Genomic DNA, 22,458 nt, shown 5'->3' on the forward strand with positions numbered 1-22,458 from the left:
CCGATACAAAGTAACAATGAACAATAAAATCAATTATATATACACAAATATAATTACTAGTATAACACAGCCTGTTCTAATAGAACAATCTGTTCTATACGACAGTGCGGCGGGTACAGTACGTTACTACCAGACAGTGCGGACTGGAACAACTTGTCCTCCTAGTAGGACAGTCAGTAACTAACAGACAGTGTGGGCTGGAACAACTTGTCTTCCTAGTAGGACAGTCTGTAACTAACATACAGTGTGGGCTGGAACAACTTGACCTCCGGTGGGACAGTGTGTCACTAACAACTAATGTGGACTATTGCAGTCTGTTCTCCGAGTGAGACAGTCTGCTCTACCAACTTTCAATGTTAGACCAACTTGTACCCAGTACAAGTTGTTCCCAGTACAAGTTGTCCTCCTATCAATCTTACAGCTATGTAGCGTACTCACTATTGTAAGCCAGTCTTCTTCTGTAAGAACATCGACAGAACCCGAATTGTATTCCTCACCCACTTATATACTCTAGGGCGAATTCACTATTTAATGAATAGGGGTGTTCTCTACATGTTCCCGATACCGAACACAAGAATACCTCTCAAACACCCCCATACAAATGGACCCAACCATTGACTCTCCCGCCAAACATCTAAATCTACACAACGCTTCCTTCTACATGAAATATGCATATATAAAACAAGATTCTTCTTGTTTGTTACCTTAACAACCAATAAACATTACATAACCCACGCCTCAATCTACATGCGTCCCGCATGATTAAATAAGACTAAAATACAATAAATAATACTTTATTTAACCAATATCTTTGGTTTGAAATGGATGTCCATTAAATGTCTGAAAAGCTTTAGTAGGCTTCTTTAACTTCCACTATACGGATCTTCTTTGGACCATCCCGATAAGTTGTTTCAGTTGTTACAGTTTTGGTATACAACATCGAGTCTGTTTGAACACCACACGAAACTAAACTAGCTTTCCTTTTCTTACATGTTGCACAGAGGACAATACTTTCCTTATCATCAACTTTACTTCCCCCTTTGTCAGTTTGTTTTTCTAGGCTGTCAACTAGTGATCCTTTTGTGTCAGTATTCTTACTGCCAACTGCAATAATCTCTGGTCCCAGCCTTTCTGTAAAAGTATTTCTCACCCCTGGAAGTCGGGCGTAGTCTTTTGTTTTATTATCCGTCCTAATTCGTTGTTGCAAACAACAGTACGTTCAACTAGTTTACTTGTCATCATGTTGTCATCTTTCTTATTTTCAGGCGCTTTTAACCCTGTATCCTTCTTTTCTTCTTGTTCACTGCATTCATTTTTATCACTGTCTTGTCCAAGTATGTCACCTGGATCTTGACTTTTCCAATCATCCTCTGACTCGGACTCTGATGAATCACTGAGCAGTTCTTTACTCTTGCTAGTACTTTCTTCTTTAGCACTCTCACTATCATCGTCTTTCTGATGCTTGCATTTCATATGTCTTAGCAAGTTCTTCGACTTGTCTGTATGATAAAAACAACCACTTTCAGTACAAAACAATCTTTCATTTGCACAGGAAGTCAGATGTTTATCCCTTTCTTCTTTACACTCAAATGACGTTGGACAAAATCCACATTTCCACTGTTCTTTTTTTCTAATAGTAATTTTTGTTTTTGCCATCTTGATTCTGCAAATATAAAACAATAAACTAAACCTTAATCAAGTATATAATCAGCCATCCAGACTGGTCTTTTCCTTTCACGGCGGCCACTTTCTTCTTCTTTACCTATTCTGTCATCCTGATCTATGACATCATCAAATATATCAGCTTCACGTGGTTCTGTTACTTGGGGATTATCAATGTCTTCAGGCATTTCCCCTCTCAACACTTGCTTGTGCTTGAGTTTTATCCTATCCACATGAATGATCTGTGGGGTCCCTCTGATACCACAGTCAACTTTATAGGTAAGGTCACCACTTTTCTCTAAAATTGTGAAAGGCCCTCTCCAAAAACAAGTCAGTTTTGGGGATTTTCCCGTTTTCCTTACAGGGAAGTACACATATACTTGATCTCCTGACCTAAAACTTTCATATGATAATTTGAGATCATGATACCTCTTTTGTCTCCTCATTTCTCCTGGCATTATTTGCCTAACAAAAGAATGGGCATCCTCTAACCTTTTTTTTTTAGTTCCCAAGCCCATTTATGTTGTGGTATACCTTTAATTGATGGCGGCATTTCATACAAGATATCTAACGGGGTTGTACTTTCCCTACCAAACATAAGACGGTTTGGAGTCTGTCCAGTTGTGTCATGTTCAGAAGCCCTATATTCCATCATAACAAAGGGGATATACTTATCCCAATCCCTTTGATGTTCTTGGACATATGCACTAAGCATTGTCGCTAATGTCTTGTCGAATCTTTCTACCATACCATCCGACTGAGGATGATATGGTATAGTCCTGTTTTTTTTTATATCAAGAACTTTACAGACCTCTTGAAACAACCTACTTTCATATTGTCGTCCCTGGTCAGAGTGAATCCATGACGGGACACCGAATCGAGCTATTACCTCCTCTACAATAATTTTGACAACAGTACTTGCTTCCATATTGGGCATAGGGAATGATTCTGTCCATTTAGTATAGTAGTCCGAAACAACTAAGATATACCGATTGCCATTTTCGGTTTCCGGAAGTTCCCCAAGAATATCAGTAGCTAACCTTTCCATAGGACTACTTGTCTCTACTATGGCCATTGGAGCACGTTTCTTTTTCGTTGGGGTTTTCCTCATAGCACACTTGTCGCAACCAGCGACATATGCTCTAACGTCAGCTTGCAAACCTGGCCAATAGTAAGACTGACGTATTTTCTCAAAAGTCTTACGCATACCTAAGTGACCTGCATACTTTGCATCATGACAGAAGTGTAAAACTTGTTTTCGTTCAGACAGTGGAATTACAGCTTGCAATTTCACAACTTTCCGTTCATTGTCATAAAAATGTCTGAATACCAAATCATCTTGAAGTTCTAAACTATTAAACTGACTCCATAATGACCTTATAAAGAAACCTTTACCAGAAACCTCATTGTATTGTGGCCTTTGACCATCTGCCAGCCACTGCTTAACTAACTTAAGGTGTGGGTCGTTCGATTGTTTATCTGTCAACGTCCAATCTGTATCATGGTCAGGCATCTGACTAGTTACTATTTTAACCTGACTTTCTTCAGTCTTGTGACAATCACTGCTCGTTTTTGACTGCCAGTCTAACGTATACCCACATTGTTTACAGGGAATACGACTCAGTGCATCAGCATTTCTGTGTTGGGTACCTGGTCGGTGTTGAATGTGCATATCATAATCACTCAATGTCTCAATCCATCTAGCTACTTGGCCTTCGGGATTTTTGAAATTCAACAACCACCGAAGTGAGCTATGATCCGTTCTGATCGTAAATTTCCTCCCATATAAATATGGTTTAAAATACTTCACAAAGTATACCACAGCTAGCAACTCTTTGCGAGTCACGCAATATCTACGCTCGGATTTAGACATTGAGTGACTGGCATATGCTATAACCTTTTCCGTACCGTCTTCATGACGTTGTGATAAGACACCCCCTAATGCTACATTACTAGCATCTGTATCTAAGATGAACTCTTTATTAAAATCAGGATGTGTTAATATTGGGGCGTTTGTCAACTTTATTTTAAGTAGATCAAATGCATGCTGACAATCAGATATCCATTCAAACCTTTTGCCTTTTTTCAGTCAAAACATGCAGACATTTAGCCATTGAGGCAAAGTTTTTGATGAACTTTCTATAATAGCTGCACAGACCTAAAAATGAACGAACTTCAGTAGGGTTTGTTGGGACAGGCCAATTTTGTACAACTTTTATTTTCTCAGGATCAGTGGCTATCCCCTCTTCTGAAATTATATGCCCTAAATAACGAACCATGGTAACACACAAGTTACACTTTTTAGCCTTTAGCTTTAAGCCTGCTGATTTTAATCTGTCAAAAACTGTCCTTAAATTAACCAACATATCGTCTAATGTCTTGCCAAAAACAATAATGTCATCTAGATATACTAGACATACTGCCCATTGGAGCCCTGCCAGAACAGTTTCCATTAAACGCTCAAACGTTTGTGCAGCACAGCACAACCCAAACGGCATTACCTTGAACTGAAACAACCCTTTTCTGGTCGCAAATGCCGTCTTATGTTTATCTTTCTCAGCCAGTTCAACTTGCCAATATCCAGAACAACAGTCAAGAGTACTAAACCAGCTGTTGCCTGCAAGATGGTCAAGTGATTCATCTATTCTAGGCAGTGGATATGCGTCTTTATTGATAGTCACGCTATTCAGTTTCCTGTAATCCACACAAAAACGGTACGTGTCATCCTTTTTCTTAACCAAAACTATACCTGCAGCCCATGGGCTGTGTGAAGGCTCAATAACCTTATTTTCTAACATTTTATCTATATTGTCATTAACAACTTTTGATAAATGAAAAGGTGTGCGGCGAGGAGGTTCTTTGAAAGGCCTAGCATTACCAGTTTCTATTTCATGTTTAACTAAATTAGTTTTACCTAGGTCTGAATCTGTTTCAGCAAACAGACTTTCATATTCTTGCACTAAACTTTTTACCTTCTGTTTTTCTGACCTTGATAATTTGTCAGATGTTCTGTTCAGAAGATCATGCAAATCTGACCTCAACCCCTTTTTATTTTGTCCATCATTCTGAGAGGGCAAAGATTTTGCTACGTGGCTGATTTCACACATCTGTGCAATAGTGGTACCCGGAAATATAGTCTTAGCCTCGTTTTCTACGTTCATGGGTCTGACTGGTATACTGTCATTTGATTTGACTAAGGAACGTGCCGTCAAAATGTAATCTTTCCCTTTATTTTCACTAGCTTCTACTAAAACATCATTATTTGGCAATGTCTGACCTTCCGACAAGCAAACTTTCCCAGAAACTACTATCTCTGATCGAGCTGGTATTGTAACAGATTCTGTAGAAACCACCCTGAAACATCCTAATGTACCTTGAAAAATTAAGGGAACACTAAGGTTATCGATGTGAAACATGTTTTCAGACATATCAACCAGACACTTGTTTTTCTTCATGAAGTCTAAACCCAGAATGCCATCAACTTGTAGCTCAGTTACTACGGCCTCTGAAGTAAACCTTGTTGTACCAAAATCTAGTTTAAAATTGCCCTTACCTCTAAGGTTTAAATAGTTTCCACATAGTTTCCGGACTTAATTTGTGACTTAGTAGCATTCAGATGTGGCCTATACAAGTCAGGAATAAGATCGTACACTTTGTTATAAACAAGAGTTAACGTAGCTCCAGTATCCACTACAAACTTGACAAATATATCTTGAATAGGTAACTCGACATACATTCCTGCATCCTCTGATGCTGAAATGACAGCGCCTTTATCTTTATTTGTCACCTTTTCTCCCGACTTCAGTGTCCTGACCGAACCGTCCGTATCAGGTCCTTTAGTATTTTGTTTCATAACCTTATTGGGACAATTTCTTGCAAAGTGTCCTATTTCACCACAACTAAAACAAGGACCACCTCTTTTTCTGTTGCTTTGAGTATTATAGGTCTCCCCACGTGGCTGGAACTTCTTTTGATAATTTAAATCCTTAAGCGTCATCATGTCTTTCGTTAAAGATTGTAAATTATTCTCCATTGTCTGCATCCATGTCGCCATATTCTCCATTGATACAACAGTATCCGGACTCTTAGATGCTTATGTCCGTTCGTCACTCGTAGTCTGTCGTAAGTGACCCATGCTTTTCATTGTTCTACTCTCAGCTTTGTTGTAAGCCTCAAGCTCAACTGCCAGCCGTATAGTATCATTGAGACTTTTAGGACGAGACTGTTTAATTCTAAGTCTCATTTCAGAGTCTACTAATGCGTCCAAAAATTGTTCTTTGGCAAGTGTGTCTCTTAGTTCTAATGGGGCAGTAGGGTATGCCAGATTAGACAGTCGTCTAACTGACTGACCTAACTCCGGTAGAGTTTCACTTGCTTTTTGGCGTCGTTCTTTGAATTGAACGCGATAAAGTTCTGTTTGACTGGATGGAGCAAAGCGTTCCTCCAGTGCAAATACTAGGTCTGTAAATACTTGCCTCTTTTCCTTTGGTAAATCACCAAGAACTGCTTGGGCCTGTCCAAGCAGCGACACGGCCAAGTACAAACCTTTTTGATGTTCAGACCACATATTAACAAGGGCACACATCTCAAAGTGTGATAAATAATCCATCCAAGGTGTAAGGCCATCATATTTTGAAGGTTTGATTTTAACATCATTTGATCCAGAGCTTACAGTATGAGCACTGCTTTGATTTTTTATTGATTCCTGCTTAGGACTAACATTTTGAATTTTGTCTTGCCCTATGTATTTTCTATTAATTACCTGAGGATTTGTTATGATATCCCTATCTGGCAAAGGTAGTGTATCACCCACGGCTAATCCTACAGGTGTTGATAGAGACGGCCCTGTCGTCACTACGCCTGAATCAAGTTCTTTGCTTTCAACAACTTTTGGACGTACACCCTGACCTCTAGGTGTAGAAGATATAAAACCTTGTCCATGTTGTATTGTGCTTTCGCTAAGAGACTGTATTTGTCTACTTAGTTCAGCAATCTGATTGTCAATATTTGACATATTTATTACAGTACAGTGTAATCAAAATGAATCAATTTTTATTAAATAATACACTCGTGTTACAACTCAGCCGTGACTTACAACTATGTCTCACGGTTGATTCACTTTAATCTTTAAAGTAAACATTGATGTGAACTGACAATAAATTAAATGACGATCAATCAATCAAATAATATTTGATAGACAACTTGAATCCCAACCGCTAGCCACCAAATATGTAACGTGTAACCAGGCGTTTATATCTTAAACGAACGTTCCAGTAAATACTTGGATCCAAGTTGTCCACAAACAATACGTCAATACCAAAAACTGTAACTATCTATATTATTCACAATGAACCAAACTATATACAGTAGCTCCTTGCCGATACAAAGTAACAATGAACAATAAAATCAATTATATATACACAAATATAATTACTAGTATAACACAGCCTGTTCTAATAGAACAATCTGTCCTATACGACAGTGCGGCGGGTAGAGTAAGTTACTACCAGACAGTGCGGACTGGAACAACTTGTCCTCCTAGTAGGACAGTCGGTAACTAACAGACAGTGTGGGCTGGAACAACTTGTCTTCCTAGTAGGACAGTCTGTAACTAACATACAGTGTGGGCTGGAACAACTTGACCTCCGGTGGGACAGTGTGTCACTAACAACTAATGTGGACTATTGCAGTCTGTTCTCCGAGTGAGACAGTCTGCTCTACCAACTTTCAATGTTAGACCAACTTGTACCCAGTACAAGTTGTTCCCAGTACAAGTTGTCCTCCTATCAATCTTACAGCTATGTAGCGTACTCACTATTGTAAGCCAGTCTTCTTCTGTAAGAACATCGACAGAACCCGAATTGTATTCCTCACCCACTTATATACTCTAGGGCGAATTCACTATTTAATGAATAGGGGTGTTCTCTAAATGTTTCCGATACCGAACACAAGAGTACCTCTCAAACACCCCCATACAAATGGACCCAACCATTGACTCTCACGCCAAACATCTAAATCTACACAACGCTTCCTTCTACATGAAATATGCATATATAAAACAAGATTCTTCTTGTTTGTTACCTTAACAACCAATAAACATTACAGTGCATTTAAACTGGCTCTGTCTGGTGCCTAGAAAAGGTGTTCAGAAGTTCGAGTCGAGAAATACATGAAATACATTACCTACAATCTGTATTTGCTCAAATTTAAGAATAGCAGCAGAATCTAGAAGAAAAGTCTGATAAAAGTTGCAGCAGTGAGACGTGATGAAGTATTGATTTATTTCAATGAACTATGTGTAAAATTGTTCAACCGAAATTAGGTATCACAGGTCTTGTTTTAAATGCTACACAAATAAACAACTTTCAAATCAGTAGCGCGGCAGAGAAGGAACCACCAAATTAAAAGCACGTTTATCCAATTTGTTGTTTGAAAGTAATGTTGACCCGGCCTCTTGAAACATTTAAGTGTATAATTTGCAAGAAAATGTCTCATAGAAAGTGAAAATTTTGCATGCGTTACTGGACGATTAACAGGCAACGCTGATATTATATACTGAATAAAGCATGATAATTTGCATAACACGCAGTTTATTAATCTGAATGTTTGAACATATACTTGGCGTAAAGACCACATTGTACAAAGAGTAGTTCAAATCATAAACAAGGACCTTATTCGTGACAAAAAGACTCTTGTTATTTTATCAATGTTGATAGTGTACCAGTATTTCTTACCAAATAGCATAAGTAAGAACTACTGCAATGACTCTACATTCAAGGATAAACTAAAGAAGCACTTCATGGATGCCATGGTATTTAAAAAAAAAAACATTGTTAATCGAACATTTAATTTGCAAACCTCAATTATATTGGCTCGCCTTTAAAGCCGCAAATAACATCACAACAAAATCGAAAATTGGTTTAAGGCCGACAACAGTAATGTTATCAGCTGTCCAACTTCACATTGTAACCATGAAGAAATCGGATGCCACAATATTTGTTCATGTTTTTTTATTATAATGCTATGTTTGTTCGAGGATAGAACTTTCATCAAATCAGATGATACTTGTGTTCTTGTTCTGGCTGTCCATTTCTACCTGATGCTTAAAATTATAAAATTACGACGTATGTGTTAACAATCTCGTCTGGTTCAAATGAGAGCTTGAAGGATAACAGAGGATTTATCATAGATCAGGTGACTGGTTCGTTTTTTAACTCAGTTGTCTGCAGAATTATGCCGATCATTCATGCCTTGAGTAGGTTTTTTTTCCGCTTCAAGTTTTTGTAGAATCGTTAAAAAGTCGGTATGCAACCTTCTTTAAACGAAAGCAAGCAACTTCAGTCATCTTGTAATATTAGCAAAAATGTTGATAACGCTATAAATTATGCTAGGGTGGTTTTTTTTTTCTGCATTTTTACTGCATTATACAATTTAGAACATTTAGACTGCAAGTTAAATAAATCGCACAACAATTTAAGTTTGCTATATATAAAGATGAAAGTATAATAAAACTTCCGCCATGTGAGTTCGTGTTTAAGCAAAACATAGTTACATGTGTACGTGCACTATATATTTGCAAAAGCAAAGTTTTGGTGTAGGCAAATGTTGCCAGCCCAAATAATGGCACGACATGGGATATTGTTTGGAAATTTGACAAAATGACAAGTAAGAGCCAGTTTTCCTTGAAGGACAAAAACGTCAGACTCTCTACAAGACCTTGTTTGTTCGTATAAAGGTGAGAAACACGTAAAGGGAGCATGCCTAATCAAGTAGCAGCGACTCACATTTGTTAACTAATATTACGAGAAAAAATACTCGTAACTGATGAACATTTCAGTATAACTTACGATTAATTTTAGTCGTAAGATCTCTTGGTAAAAGAGTCGTTAGTGGCCTATTGCAAGGCACTTTTTTGTTCCTATATAGGGTGAAAAAGGGGAACATTCAGAATTTAACCAAATTTGCTTTATTTCACAGATTTTAAAGAAATTAACTCAAATAAGAAGTTTTATAAATATTTAATGAAGATTGATAGAATCCTGGGCCTTAAATATGATGACTCAGCATAAATTCACAGTTTACAGTATGCATAGTTTACTTAAAGTCCTGGATACAAAATTAAATCATAATATTTGCATATTTGTAAGTTAAATTGTTAAGAAGTGCTTATATTAACTCTTCGCAGTCATTAAAACTCATAGATCCTTCCTGAATATTATTTATGGGGTATTTGTGTCCTTTCGATAACCCAAAAGTAAGCCGCAACACCTAAATCTGCTTTTTTCTCACTATGTCATAATAAATACAAGCTAGAAAAACAAAAATATCTCAAGAAAACTTACAATAGTGTGTTCTATCCTGAATATGTACTAAATATTCCAAATTGCTAGAAACAGCAGAATTATTTAGGAAATTTGAGGCCCCAGGGGCAAGAAACATAGAAAATTGCCTACCCCCTGGGTCATAAAACAAATATTTTAACTTGTAAATGCTATGATTTAATGATTTTAAAGTTCTTGATATAGAAAACAATAACTATGCTTGGAAGTTATGGAAAAATCAAATGTTAGCAGTCATCTCTACAACATTTTAAGTGAATTTATATCTCAGACTGGTATCTGCATACATACAACTATTGCAAATATGGCTTTGTTTGAACACTTCTATTATATATAGTAGCTAAATTGTGTCAGATATATGGTTAAAGATGATACTGTTGTGACAAGATTTCTAAATTGACCATTTCAGGCAGAAAATGTGTTCTTTGATTGACAAATAGGCATACAGTAAGATGTGGACTGGAGATAGAGGCTGGATTGGATACTTTATATAATCTTGAATGTTGTAATGATTGACTGCTAAACATTACATTTATGATATTCTGATATGCTTTCAATATGTTATCATAACAGTTTTTAACAGGTTCTAGGCATTTTTTATCAGAAAATATGCAAATAGGGTAAGCTGGCAATAATTAAAGTCTTGTTTTCAAATTCTTTAAAAAATTGAAACAGGGGAGGGGGTATAAAATGTATAGTAAAGAAAAACTTAGAGTATACACAGTGATTTCTTTAAGACTTTAATTCTGATAAATGAGTATTAGTGTGAGAAAAACTGATTTTAGAGAGTTTTCTATTTGAATAAATGTCTGTATATAGGGTGAAAAAGGGGAACATTCAGAATTTAACCAAATTTGCTTTATTTCACAGATTTTAAAGAAATTAACTCAAATAAGAAGTTTTATAAATATTTAATGAAGATTGATAGAATCCTGGGCCTTAAATATGATGACTCAGCATAAATTCACAGTTTACAGTATGCATAGTTTACTTAAAGTCCTGGATACAAAATTAAATCATAATATTTGCATATTTGTAAGTTAAATTGTTAAGAAGTGCTTATATTAACTCTTCGCAGTCATTGAAACTCATAGATCCTTCCTGAATATTATTTATGGGGTATTTGTGTCCTTTCGATAACCCAAAAGTAAGCCGCAACACCTAAATCTGCTTTTTTCTCACCATGTCATAATAAATACAAGCTAGAAAAACAAAAATATCTCAAGAAAACTTACAATAGTGTGTTCTATCCTGAATATGTACTAAATATTCCAAATTGCTAGAAACAGCAGAATTATTTAGGAAATTTGAGGCCCCAGGGGCAAGAAACATAGAAAATTGCCTACCCCCTGGGTCATAAAACAAATATTTTAACTTGTAAATGCTATGATTTTATGATTTTAAAGTTCTTGATATAGAAAACAATAACTATGCTTGGAAGTTATAGAAAAATCAAATGTTAGCAGTCATCTCTACAACATTTTAAGTGAATTTATATCTCAGACTGGTATCTGCATACATACAACTATTGCAAATATGGCTTTGTTTGAACACTTCTAGTATATATAGTAGCTAAATTGTGTCAGATATATGGTTAAAGATGATACTGTTGTGACAAGATTTCTAAATTGACCATTTCAGGCAGAAAATGTGTTCTTTAATTGACAAATAGGCATACAGTAAGATGTGGACTGGAGATAGAGGCTGGATTGGATACTTTATATAATCTTGAATGTTGTAATGATTGACTGCTAAACATTACATTTATGATATTCTGATATGCTTTCAATATGTTATCATAACAGTTTTTAACAGGTTCTAGGCATTTTTTATCAGAAAATATGCAAATAGGGTAAGCTGGCAATAATTAAAGTCTTGTTTTCAAATTCTTTAAAAAATTGGAACAGGGGAGGGGGTATAAAATGTATAGTAAAGAAAAACTTAGAGTATACACAGTGATTTCTTTAAGACTTTAATTCTGATAAATGAGTATTAATGTGAGAAAAACTGATTTTAGAGAGTTTTCTATTTGAATAAATGTCTGTATATAGGGTGAAAAAGGGGAACATTCAGAATTTAACCAAATTTGCTTTATTTCACAGATTTTAAAGAAATTAACTCAAATAAGAAGTTTTATAAATATTTAATGAAGATTGATAGAATCCTGGGCCTTAAATATGATGACTCAGCATAAATTCACAGTTTACAGTATGCATAGTTTACTTAAAGTCCTGGATACAAAATTAAATCATAATATTTGCATATTTGTAAGTTAAATTGTTAAGAAGTGCTTATATTAACTCTTCGCAGTCATTAAAACTCATAGATCCTTCCTGAATATTATTTATGGGGTATTTGTGTCCTTTCGATAACCCAAAAGTAAGCCGCAACACCTAAATCTGCTTTTTTCTCACCATGTCATAATAAATACAAGCTAGAAAAACAAAAATATCTCAAGAAAACTTACAATAGTGTGTTCTATCCTGAATATGTACTAAATATTCCAAATTGCTAGAAACAGCAGAATTATTTAGGAAATTTGAGGCCCCAGGGGCAAGAAACATAGAAAATTGCCTACCCCCTGGGTCATAAAACAAATATTTTAACTTGTAAATGCTATGATTTAATGATTTTAAAGTTCTTGATATAGAAAACAATAACTATGCTTGGAAGTTATGGAAAAATCAAATGTTAGCAGTCATCTCTACAACATTTTAAGTGAATTTATATCTCAGACTGGTATCTGCATACATACAACTATTGCAAATATGGCTTTGTTTGAACACTTCTAGTATATATAGTAGCTAAATTGTGTCAGATATATGGTTAAAGATGATACTGTTGTGACAAGATTTCTAAATTGACCATTTCAGGCAGAAAATGTGTTCTTTGATTGACAAATAGGCATACAGTAAGATGTGGACTGGAGATAGAGGCTGGATTGGATACTTTATATAATCTTGAATGTTGTAATGATTGACTGCTAAACATTACATTTATGATATTCTGATATGCTTTCAATATGTTATCATAACAGTTTTTAACAGGTTCTAGGCATTTTTTATCAGAAAATATGCAAATAGGGTAAGCTGGCAATAATTAAAGTCTTGTTTTCAAATTCTTTAAAAAATTGAAACAGGGGAGGGGGTATAAAATGTATAGTAAAGAAAAACTTAGAGTATACACAGTGATTTCTTTAAGACTTTAATTCTGATAAATGAGTATTAATGTGAGAAAAACTGATTTTAGAGAGTTTTCTATTTGAATAAATGTCTGTATATAGGGTGAAAAAGGGGAACATTCAGAATTTAACCAAATTTGCTTTATTTCACAGATTTTAAAGAAATTAACTCAAATAAGAAGTTTTATAAATATTTAATGAAGATTGATAGAATCCTGGGCCTTAAATATGATGACTCAGCATAAATTCACAGTTTACAGTATGCATAGTTTACTTAAAGTCCTGGATACAAAATTAAATCATAATATTTGCATATTTGTAAGTTAAATTGTTAAGAAGTGCTTATATTAACTCTTCGCAGGCATTGAAACTCATAGATCCTTCCTGAATATTATTTATGGGGTATTTGTGTCCTTTCGATAACCCAAAAGTAAGCCGCAACACCTAAATCTGCTTTTTTCTCACCATGTCATAATAAATACAAGCTAGAAAAACAAAAATATCTCAAGAAAACTTACAATAGTGTGTTCTATCCTGAATATGTACTAAATATTCCAAATTGCTAGAAACAGCAGAATTATTTAGGAAATTTGAGGCCCCAGGGGCAAGAAACATAGAAAATTGCCTACCCCCTGGGTCATAAAACAAATATTTTAACTTGTAAATGCTATGATTTAATGATTTTAAAGTTCTTGATATAGAAAACAATAACTATGCTTGGAAGTTATGGAAAAATCAAATGTTAGCAGTCATCTCTACAACATTTTAAGTGAATTTATATCTCAGACTGGTATCTGCATACATACAACTATTGCAAATATGGCTTTGTTTGAACACTTCTAGTATATATAGTAGCTAAATTGTGTCAGATATATGGTTAAAGATGATACTGTTGTGACAAGATTTCTAAATTGACCATTTCAGGCAGAAAATGTGTTCTTTAATTGACAAATAGGCATACAGTAAGATGTGGACTGGAGATAGAGGCTGGATTGGATACTTTATATAATCTTGAATGTTGTAATGATTGACTGCTAAACATTACATTTATGATATTCTGATATGCTTTCAATATGTTATCATAACAGTTTTTAACAGGTTCTAGGCATTTTTTATCAGAAAATATGCAAATAGGGTAAGCTGGCAATAATTAAAGTCTTGTTTTCAAATTCTTTAAAAAATTGAAACAGGGGAGGGGGTATAAAATGTATAGTAAAGAAAAACTTAGAGTATACACAGTGATTTCTTTAAGACTTTAATTCTGATAAATGAGTATTAATGTGAGAAAAACTGATTTTAGAGAGTTTTCTATTTGAATAAATGTCTGTATATAGGGTGAAAAAGGGGAACATTCAGAATTTAACCAAATTTGCTTTATTTCACAGATTTTAAAGAAATTAACTCAAATAAGAAGTTTTATAAATATTTAATGAAGATTGATAGAATCCTGGGCCTTAAATATGATGACTCAGCATAAATTCACAGTTTACAGTATGCATAGTTTACTTAAAGTCCTGGATACAAAATTAAATCATAATATTTGCATATTTGTAAGTTAAATTGTTAAGAAGTGCTTATATTAACTCTTCGCAGTCATTGAAACTCATAGATCCTTCCTGAATATTATTTATGGGGTATTTGTGTCCTTTCGATAACCCAAAAGTAAGCCGCAACACCTAAATCTGCTTTTTTCTCACCATGTCATAATAAATACAAGCTAGAAAAACAAAAATATCTCAAGAAAACTTACAATAGTGTGTTCTATCCTGAATATGTACTAAATATTCCAAATTGCTAGAAACAGCAGAATTATTTAGGAAATTTGAGGCCCCAGGGGCAAGAAACATAGAAAATTGCCTACCCCCTGGGTCATAAAACAAATATTTTAACTTGTTAATGCTATGATTTTATGATTTTAAAGTTCTTGATATAGAAAACAATAACTATGCTTGGAAGTTATAGAAAAATCAAATGTTAGCAGTCATCTCTACAACATTTTAAGTGAATTTATATCTCAGACTGGTATCTGCATACATACAACTATTGCAAATATGGCTTTGTTTGAACACTTCTAGTATATATAGTAGCTAAATTGTGTCAGATATATGGTTAAAGATGATACTGTTGTGACAAGATTTCTAAATTGACCATTTCAGGCAGAAAATGTGTTCTTTAATTGACAAATAGGCATACAGTAAGATGTGGACTGGAGATAGAGGCTGGATTGGATACTTTATATAATCTTGAATGTTGTAATGATTGACTGCTAAACATTACATTTATGATATTCTGATATGCTTTTAATATGTTATCATAACAGTTTTTAACAGGTTCTAGGCATTTTTTATCAGAAAATATGCAAATAGGGTAAGCTGGCAATAATTAAAGTCTTGTTATCAAATTCTTTAAAAAATTGGAACAGGGGAGGGGGTATAAAATGTATAGTAAAGAAAAACTTAGAGTATACACAGTGATTTCTTTAAGACTTTAATTCTGATAAATGAGTATTAATGTGAGAAAAACTGATTTTAGAGAGTTTTCTATTTGAATAAATGTCTGTATATAGGGTGAAAAAGGGGAACATTCAGAATTTAACCAAATTTGCTTTATTTCACAGATTTTAAAGAAATTAATCAAATAAGAAGTTTTATAAATATTTAATGAAGATTGATAGAATCCTGGGCCTTAAATATGATGACTCAGCATAAATTCACAGTTTACAGTATGCATAGTTTACTTAAAGTCCTGGATACAAAATTAAATCATAATATTTGCATATTTGTAAGTTAAATTGTTAAGAAGTGCTTATATTAACTCTTCGCAGTCATTGAAACTCATAGATCCTTCCTGAATATTATTTATGGGGTATTTGTGTCCTTTCGATAACCCAAAAGTAAGCCGCAACACCTAAATCTGCTTTTTTCTCACCATGTCATAATAAATACAAGCTAGAAAAACAAAAATATCTCAAGAAAACTTACAATAGTGTGTTCTATCCTGAATATGTACTAAATATTCCAAATTGCTAGAAACAGCAGAATTATTTAGGAAATTTGAGGCCCCAGGGGCAAGAAACATAGAAAATTGCCTACCCCCTGGGTCATAAAACAAATATTTTAACTTGTAAATGCTATGATTTTATGATTTTAAAGTTCTTGATATAGAAAACAATAACTATGCTTGGAAGTTATGGAAAAATCAAATGTTAGCAGTCATCTCTACAACATTTTAAGTGAATTTATATCTCAGACTGGTATCTGCATACATACAACTATTGCAAATATGGCTTTGTTTGAACACTTCTAGTATATATAGTAGCTAAATTGTGTCAGATATATGGTTAAAGATGATACTGTTGTGACAAGATTTCTAAATTGACCATTTCAGGCAGAAAATGTGTTCTTTAATTGACAAATAGGCATACAGTAAGATGTGGACTGGAGATAGAGGCTGGATTGGATACTTTATATAATCTTGAATGTTGTAATGATTGACTGCTAAACATTACATTTATGATATTCTGATATGCTTTCAATATGTTATCATAACAGTTTTTAACAGGTTCTAGGCATTTTTTATCAGAAAATATGCAAATAGGGTAAGCTGGCAATAATTAAAGTCTTGTTTTCAAATTCTTTAAAAAATTGAAACAGGGGAGGGGGTATAAAATGTATAGTAAAGAAAAACTTAGAGTATACACAGTGATTTCTTTAAGACTTTAATTCTGATAAATGAGTATTAATGTGAGAAAAACTGATTTTAGAGAGTTTTCTATTTGAATAAATGTCTGTATATAGGGTGAAAAAGGGGAACATTCAGAATTTAACCAAATTTGCTTTATTTCACAGATTTTAAAGAAATTAACTCAAATAAGAAGTTTTATAAATATTTAATGAAGATTGATAGAATCCTGGGCCTTAAATATGATGACTCAGCATAAATTCACAGTTTACAGTATGCATAGTTTACTTAAAGTCCTGGATACAAAATTAAATCATAATATTTGCATATTTGTAAGTTAAATTGTTAAGAAGTGCTTATATTAACTCTTCGCAGGCATTGAAACTCATAGATCCTTCCTGAATATTATTTATGGGGTATTTGTGTCCTTTCGATAACCCAAAAGTAAGCCGCAACACCTAAATCTGCTTTTTTCTCACCATGTCATAATAAATACAAGCTAGAAAAACAAAAATATCTCAAGAAAACTTACAATAGTGTGTTCTATCCTGAATATGTACTAAATATTCCAAATTGCTAGAAACAGCAGAATTATTTAGGAAATTTGAGGCCCCAGGGGCAAGAAACATAGAAAATTGCCTACCCCCTGGGTCATAAAACAAATATTTTAACTTGTAAATGCTATGATTTTATGATTTTAAAGTTCTTGATATAGAAAACAATAACTATGCTTGGAAGTTATGGAAAAATCAAATGTTAGCAGTCATCTCTACAACATTTTAAGTGAATTTATATCTCAGACTGGTATCTGCATACATACAACTATTGCAAATATGGCTTTGTTTGAACACTTCTAGTATATATAGTAGCTAAATTGTGTCAGAAATATGGTTAAAGATGATACTGTTGTGACAAGATTTCTAAATTGACCATTTCAGGCAGAAAATGTGTTCTTTAATTGACAAATAGGCATACAGTAAGATGTGGACTGGAGATAGAGGCTGGATTGGATACTTTATATAATCTTGAATGTTGTAATGATTGACTGCTAAACATTACATTTATGATATTCTGATATGCTTTCAATATGTTATCATAACAGTTTTTAACAGGTTCTAGGCATTTTTTATCAGAAAATATGCAAATAGGGTAAGCTGGCAATAATTAAAGTCTTGTTTTCAAATTCTTTAAAAAATTGAAACAGGGGAGGGGGTATAAAATGTATAGTAAAGAAAAACTTAGAGTATACACAGTGATTTCTTTAAGACTTTAATTCTGATAAATGAGTATTAATGTGAGAAAAACTGATTTTAGAGAGTTTTCTATTTGAATAAATGTCTGTATATAGGGTGAAAAAGGGGAACATTCAGAATTTAACCAAATTTGCTTTATTTCACAGATTTTATAGAAATTAACTCAAATAAGAAGTTTTATAAATATTTAATGAAGATTGATAGAATCCTGGGCCTTAAATATGATGACTCAGCATAAATTCACAGTTTACAGTATGCATAGTTTACTTAAAGTCCTGGATACAAAATTAAATCATAATATTTGCATATTTGTAAGTTAAATTGTTAAGAAGTGCTTATATTAACTCTTCGCAGTCATTGAAACTCATAGATCCTTCCTGAATATTATTTATGGGGTATTTGTGTCCTTTCGATAACCCAAAAGTAAGCCGCAACACCTAAATCTGCTTTTTTCTCACCATGTCATAATAAATACAAGCTAGAAAAACAAAAATATCTCAAGAAAACTTACAATAGTGTGTTCTATCCTGAATATGTACTAAATATTCCAAATTGCTAGAAACAGCAGAATTATTTAGGAAATTTGAGGCCCCAGGGGCAAGAAACATAGAAAATTGCCTACCCCCTGGGTCATAAAACAAATATTTTAACTTGTAAATGCTATAATTTTATGATTTTAAAGTTCTTGATATAGAAAACAATAACTATGCTTGGAAGTTATGGAAAAATCAAATGTTAGCAGTCATCTCTACAACATTTTAAGTGAATTTATATCTCAGACTGGTATCTGCATACATACAACTATTGCAAATATGGCTTTGTTTGAACACTTCTAGTATATATAGTAGCTAAATTGTGTCAGATATATGGTTAAAGATGATACTGTTGTGACAAGATTTCTAAATTGACCATTTCAGGCAGAAAATGTGTTCTTTAATTGACAAATAGGCATACAGTAAGATGTGGACTGGAGATAGAGGCTGGATTGGATACTTTATATAATCTTGAATGTTGTAATGATTGACTGCTAAACATTACATTTATGATATTCTGATATGCTTTCAATATGTTATCATAACAGTTTTTAACAGGTTCTAGGCATTTTTTATCAGAAAATATGCAAATAGGGTAAGCTGGCAATAATTAAAGTCTTGTTTTCAAATTCTTTAAAAAATTGAAACAGGGGAGGGGGTATAAAATGTATAGAAACTTAGAGTATACACAGTGATTTCTTTAAGACTTTAATTCTGATAAATGAGTATTAATGTGAGAAAAACTGATTTTAGAGAGTTTTCTATTTGAATAAATGTCTGTATAGGTTGCACTTTGTAAATACAGCTGTTTCTCAAAACACGCCTCTTTTGGGGAGTAATTGAATATTCATAGAAAATTCATTTTGTTTACATACTGGTTCCCAGTTATGCTCTCTTTGTTCCATATCGCAGAGACAGAACTTGGGAATGTTACCAGTAAATAAACACGTGAATATTGTTTACATTGAAATCTGTGGTAACCTTTCATTCCACGTAGGGGTAGTTAAGAAAATTAGTGTAAGTTTAAACTCTGAGAAGTTCAGGGCATATAAACGTTGAAAATATGCCGCACAGCCCTATATTTTGACCTTTGAAAAAAATTGTGGTGCATATGAACTTTCAATTCTAGGATAAGATTTTTTTCAAAACTTCATAGTAAAAGTGGTACAGTTTTAGCCGTAAAAGGAGTTCCTATGGGAAATTGCATTGTCAATATTTACAGAAATGCAACCTATAGAATAAATCCTCATATTCTAGTTGCAGTCCAAATTTCCCCGACCTTCATCCCGGACGTCCTCTGTTAGATGACCTAATGTATTTATTTCCAAAGTTTTCTTCGTCCTGAACTTGCATGAACTATTTACCACTGGACGTTAAGCAACCAACAATCAGTCTTTCTTGCACGAATTTGTGTTTTGTCAAAATGTAGGTATTTGTAAAAATGTCCAGGCCGTACCAGCCTACAAAGCTGATGACACAGTTGACATATCATGAACATTATTTATTGTAACTATTTTCTAACTTAAATGGGGTGTTTCTCGATGATGTCGTATGTGAATCTTAACTTTCTATAATGTTTTCGACGTTTCATTATGTATATGAAAACGTTCACGTTTTGTTTATTGAATTTGTAATAAAACCCACTTGTATCCATTGCAGTCCGGTCGCATGAAAGTTAATCATAGTTGTCACTTCAATAACTCATGCTTCTGGTATCATCTGAAAATTTATCGTGTATTTGGAATATTTAACAGTTACGGAATGACTGTAATATTGTTTCTGTCTATGAAGAAATGACATCAAAAATGTGGTGAACACTGAATAACCCGCGTAGCGTGTTATTTTAAAGTGTGCACCTCATTTTTATGTTATTTCGAATAGGCAGAAAAATATTACAGTTATTTCTTATAATTTAATTCTTAATTTCATTTTAAACGAGAGTAAATCATGAACAAACGTTGGTGACTTCACGGTCACATGACAAAATTAATATTTCTATGAGCTGATAAACAAAACAACGTCAGCCAATCAGAAGACGCTTTACATCCAAAATCAAATTATTGGGTATTGTTTTCAAGAAAACTCTATGACATGTCGAATCCTGGAAAACTGAGACAAAATCTAACTTGCAAATGTTGTTGGATTTTATCACCTATTATTCTGAAATGCATGTATATCTGTCTAGAAATGCTGTTTATCGAGTTCGAGGATCAAGATCATTTTAAAATAGTTATGTATTATGCTCGGAAATTTCCATCAAACGTGCTACCTTCGAAAAATTTAAATACTACGTTGTTCTTACGTCATGCTTAAATATAAAAAAATATCTAAGTTGAAACTTACGCATTGGTAAGTAATAATACTTGTATAAATTTTGGAATAGATAATTGATTTTGAAAAAATCTGCAGTTTGTTTCTCTAGAAGAAAATAGTATTTTTTTTAGTGATGACTTTTGACCATGATGGCACCAGCTTTCATATTTACGACACATATATTTAAAAAGTACACGATGCAAGCTTTCCAATGAACTATTATAATGCAGTGAGGTTTGTAGGTAATTTAAATTTCTAAAGTTGTCCTCTCCGCTGCTTCACTACTAATAAAATTGAGTAAAGTGATAACAATTTCACAAAATAGAATATGAAACGAGTAAATGTTCTGTAAATTTGTCATAATTTCAGTTTCTTGTATGTTACGAATTTTTATTCCGGGTAGTTTCACGCTAGTTCATTCTCTTTCTTTTTTTTTGCAAAAGGGTCCTTTTCAATCGTATGCTCTTTGTTAGAGGAAAACATGTTTTGTTTTAAGTGACTGTATTGATAATGTTTTTGCCAATAACACATGGTTCATATTAAAGACAATCTGCATACTGCATTTTAAGCTAAGATAAGGATGAATTATTCAACCGTCTTCTGTAATACATTATAGATCATTCTAGAGGGCTAGTCAATTTTAAGCAAAAAAGACGATTAAGTTTGCTTTTAACCTCACATCTGATACCTTTCCAATACCTGTCAAGATGGCGGACTGCAATTAAAGCGCTGTTGTTCCTTTCCTTTCATATTCCTATGTCCCTAGAACACACTATCCATTCTTTCTGATTTGAAAATGTGCAATATAAATTGATCCTTTTTCTATTTTAATCGTTCGTTCTAAGACACCAGGTCCCATGTACTGAATAGAGAACATTCAAACTAGTCCCCCAAACTGCCTCAAATAATAGATAAAAAGGAAGGGAGAGGATTTCAGAAACATTAAACCTGTTAAGAAAGTTTTGAATAAGCATTCAATGACATATTTGTCGCTGGACGTCAGATAAACAATGAATCAATACACAAACAAATGCGCCAATTTGGGTTACGCAATGTTTCAACCAATCTCATTATTATAATTAAATCATCTATTGGTAGAGAAATTCACAATTTGTTAAATCAAATTGACAATTTGTTATTTCTAATTGATAATTTGTTATATCAAATTGATAATCTGTTATCTCAAATTGATAATTTGTTATACCAAATTTATAATTTGTTATATCAAATTTATAATTTGTTATATCAAATTTATAATTTGTTATATCAAATTCATAATCTGTTATATCAAATTCATACTAGTGTGGATCTAGCCGTCGATAGCAGCCGGCGTTAATATTCATGAGGCCAGCCTTCAATAATATTCATGAGCCGGCAATAATATTCATAAGATGACTTGCGTTCGAAGAAGTGTTGTTAGAAACTATGAACGATAACTATGATTAAATAACGTTCCTATTTATATGTGATATTACTTCAAACAGGCATGTCAATTG

General features: G+C 33.4%; 2 protein-coding genes across 2 annotated transcripts; both read right to left on the minus strand.

Annotated features, from left to right (window-relative positions):
* Positions 1-1,146: 1,146 nt before the first annotated feature.
* LOC139526506 (uncharacterized) lies at positions 1,147-1,656 on the minus strand. The gene has a single exon (XM_071321659.1). It carries the CDS (start codon positions 1,654-1,656, stop codon positions 1,147-1,149), a length of 510 nt encoding a protein of 169 aa, XP_071177760.1.
* A 3,568-nt stretch (positions 1,657-5,224) lies between these two features.
* Positions 5,225-5,716, minus strand: LOC139526507 (uncharacterized). The gene has a single exon (XM_071321661.1). It carries the CDS (start codon positions 5,714-5,716, stop codon positions 5,225-5,227), a length of 492 nt encoding a protein of 163 aa, XP_071177762.1.
* Between the last annotated feature and the right edge of the window lie 16,742 nt (positions 5,717-22,458).

This window comes from Mytilus edulis, chromosome 6 (genome assembly GCF_963676685.1).
Source record: "Mytilus edulis chromosome 6, xbMytEdul2.2, whole genome shotgun sequence".
NCBI lineage: Eukaryota > Metazoa > Mollusca > Bivalvia > Mytilida > Mytilidae > Mytilus > Mytilus edulis.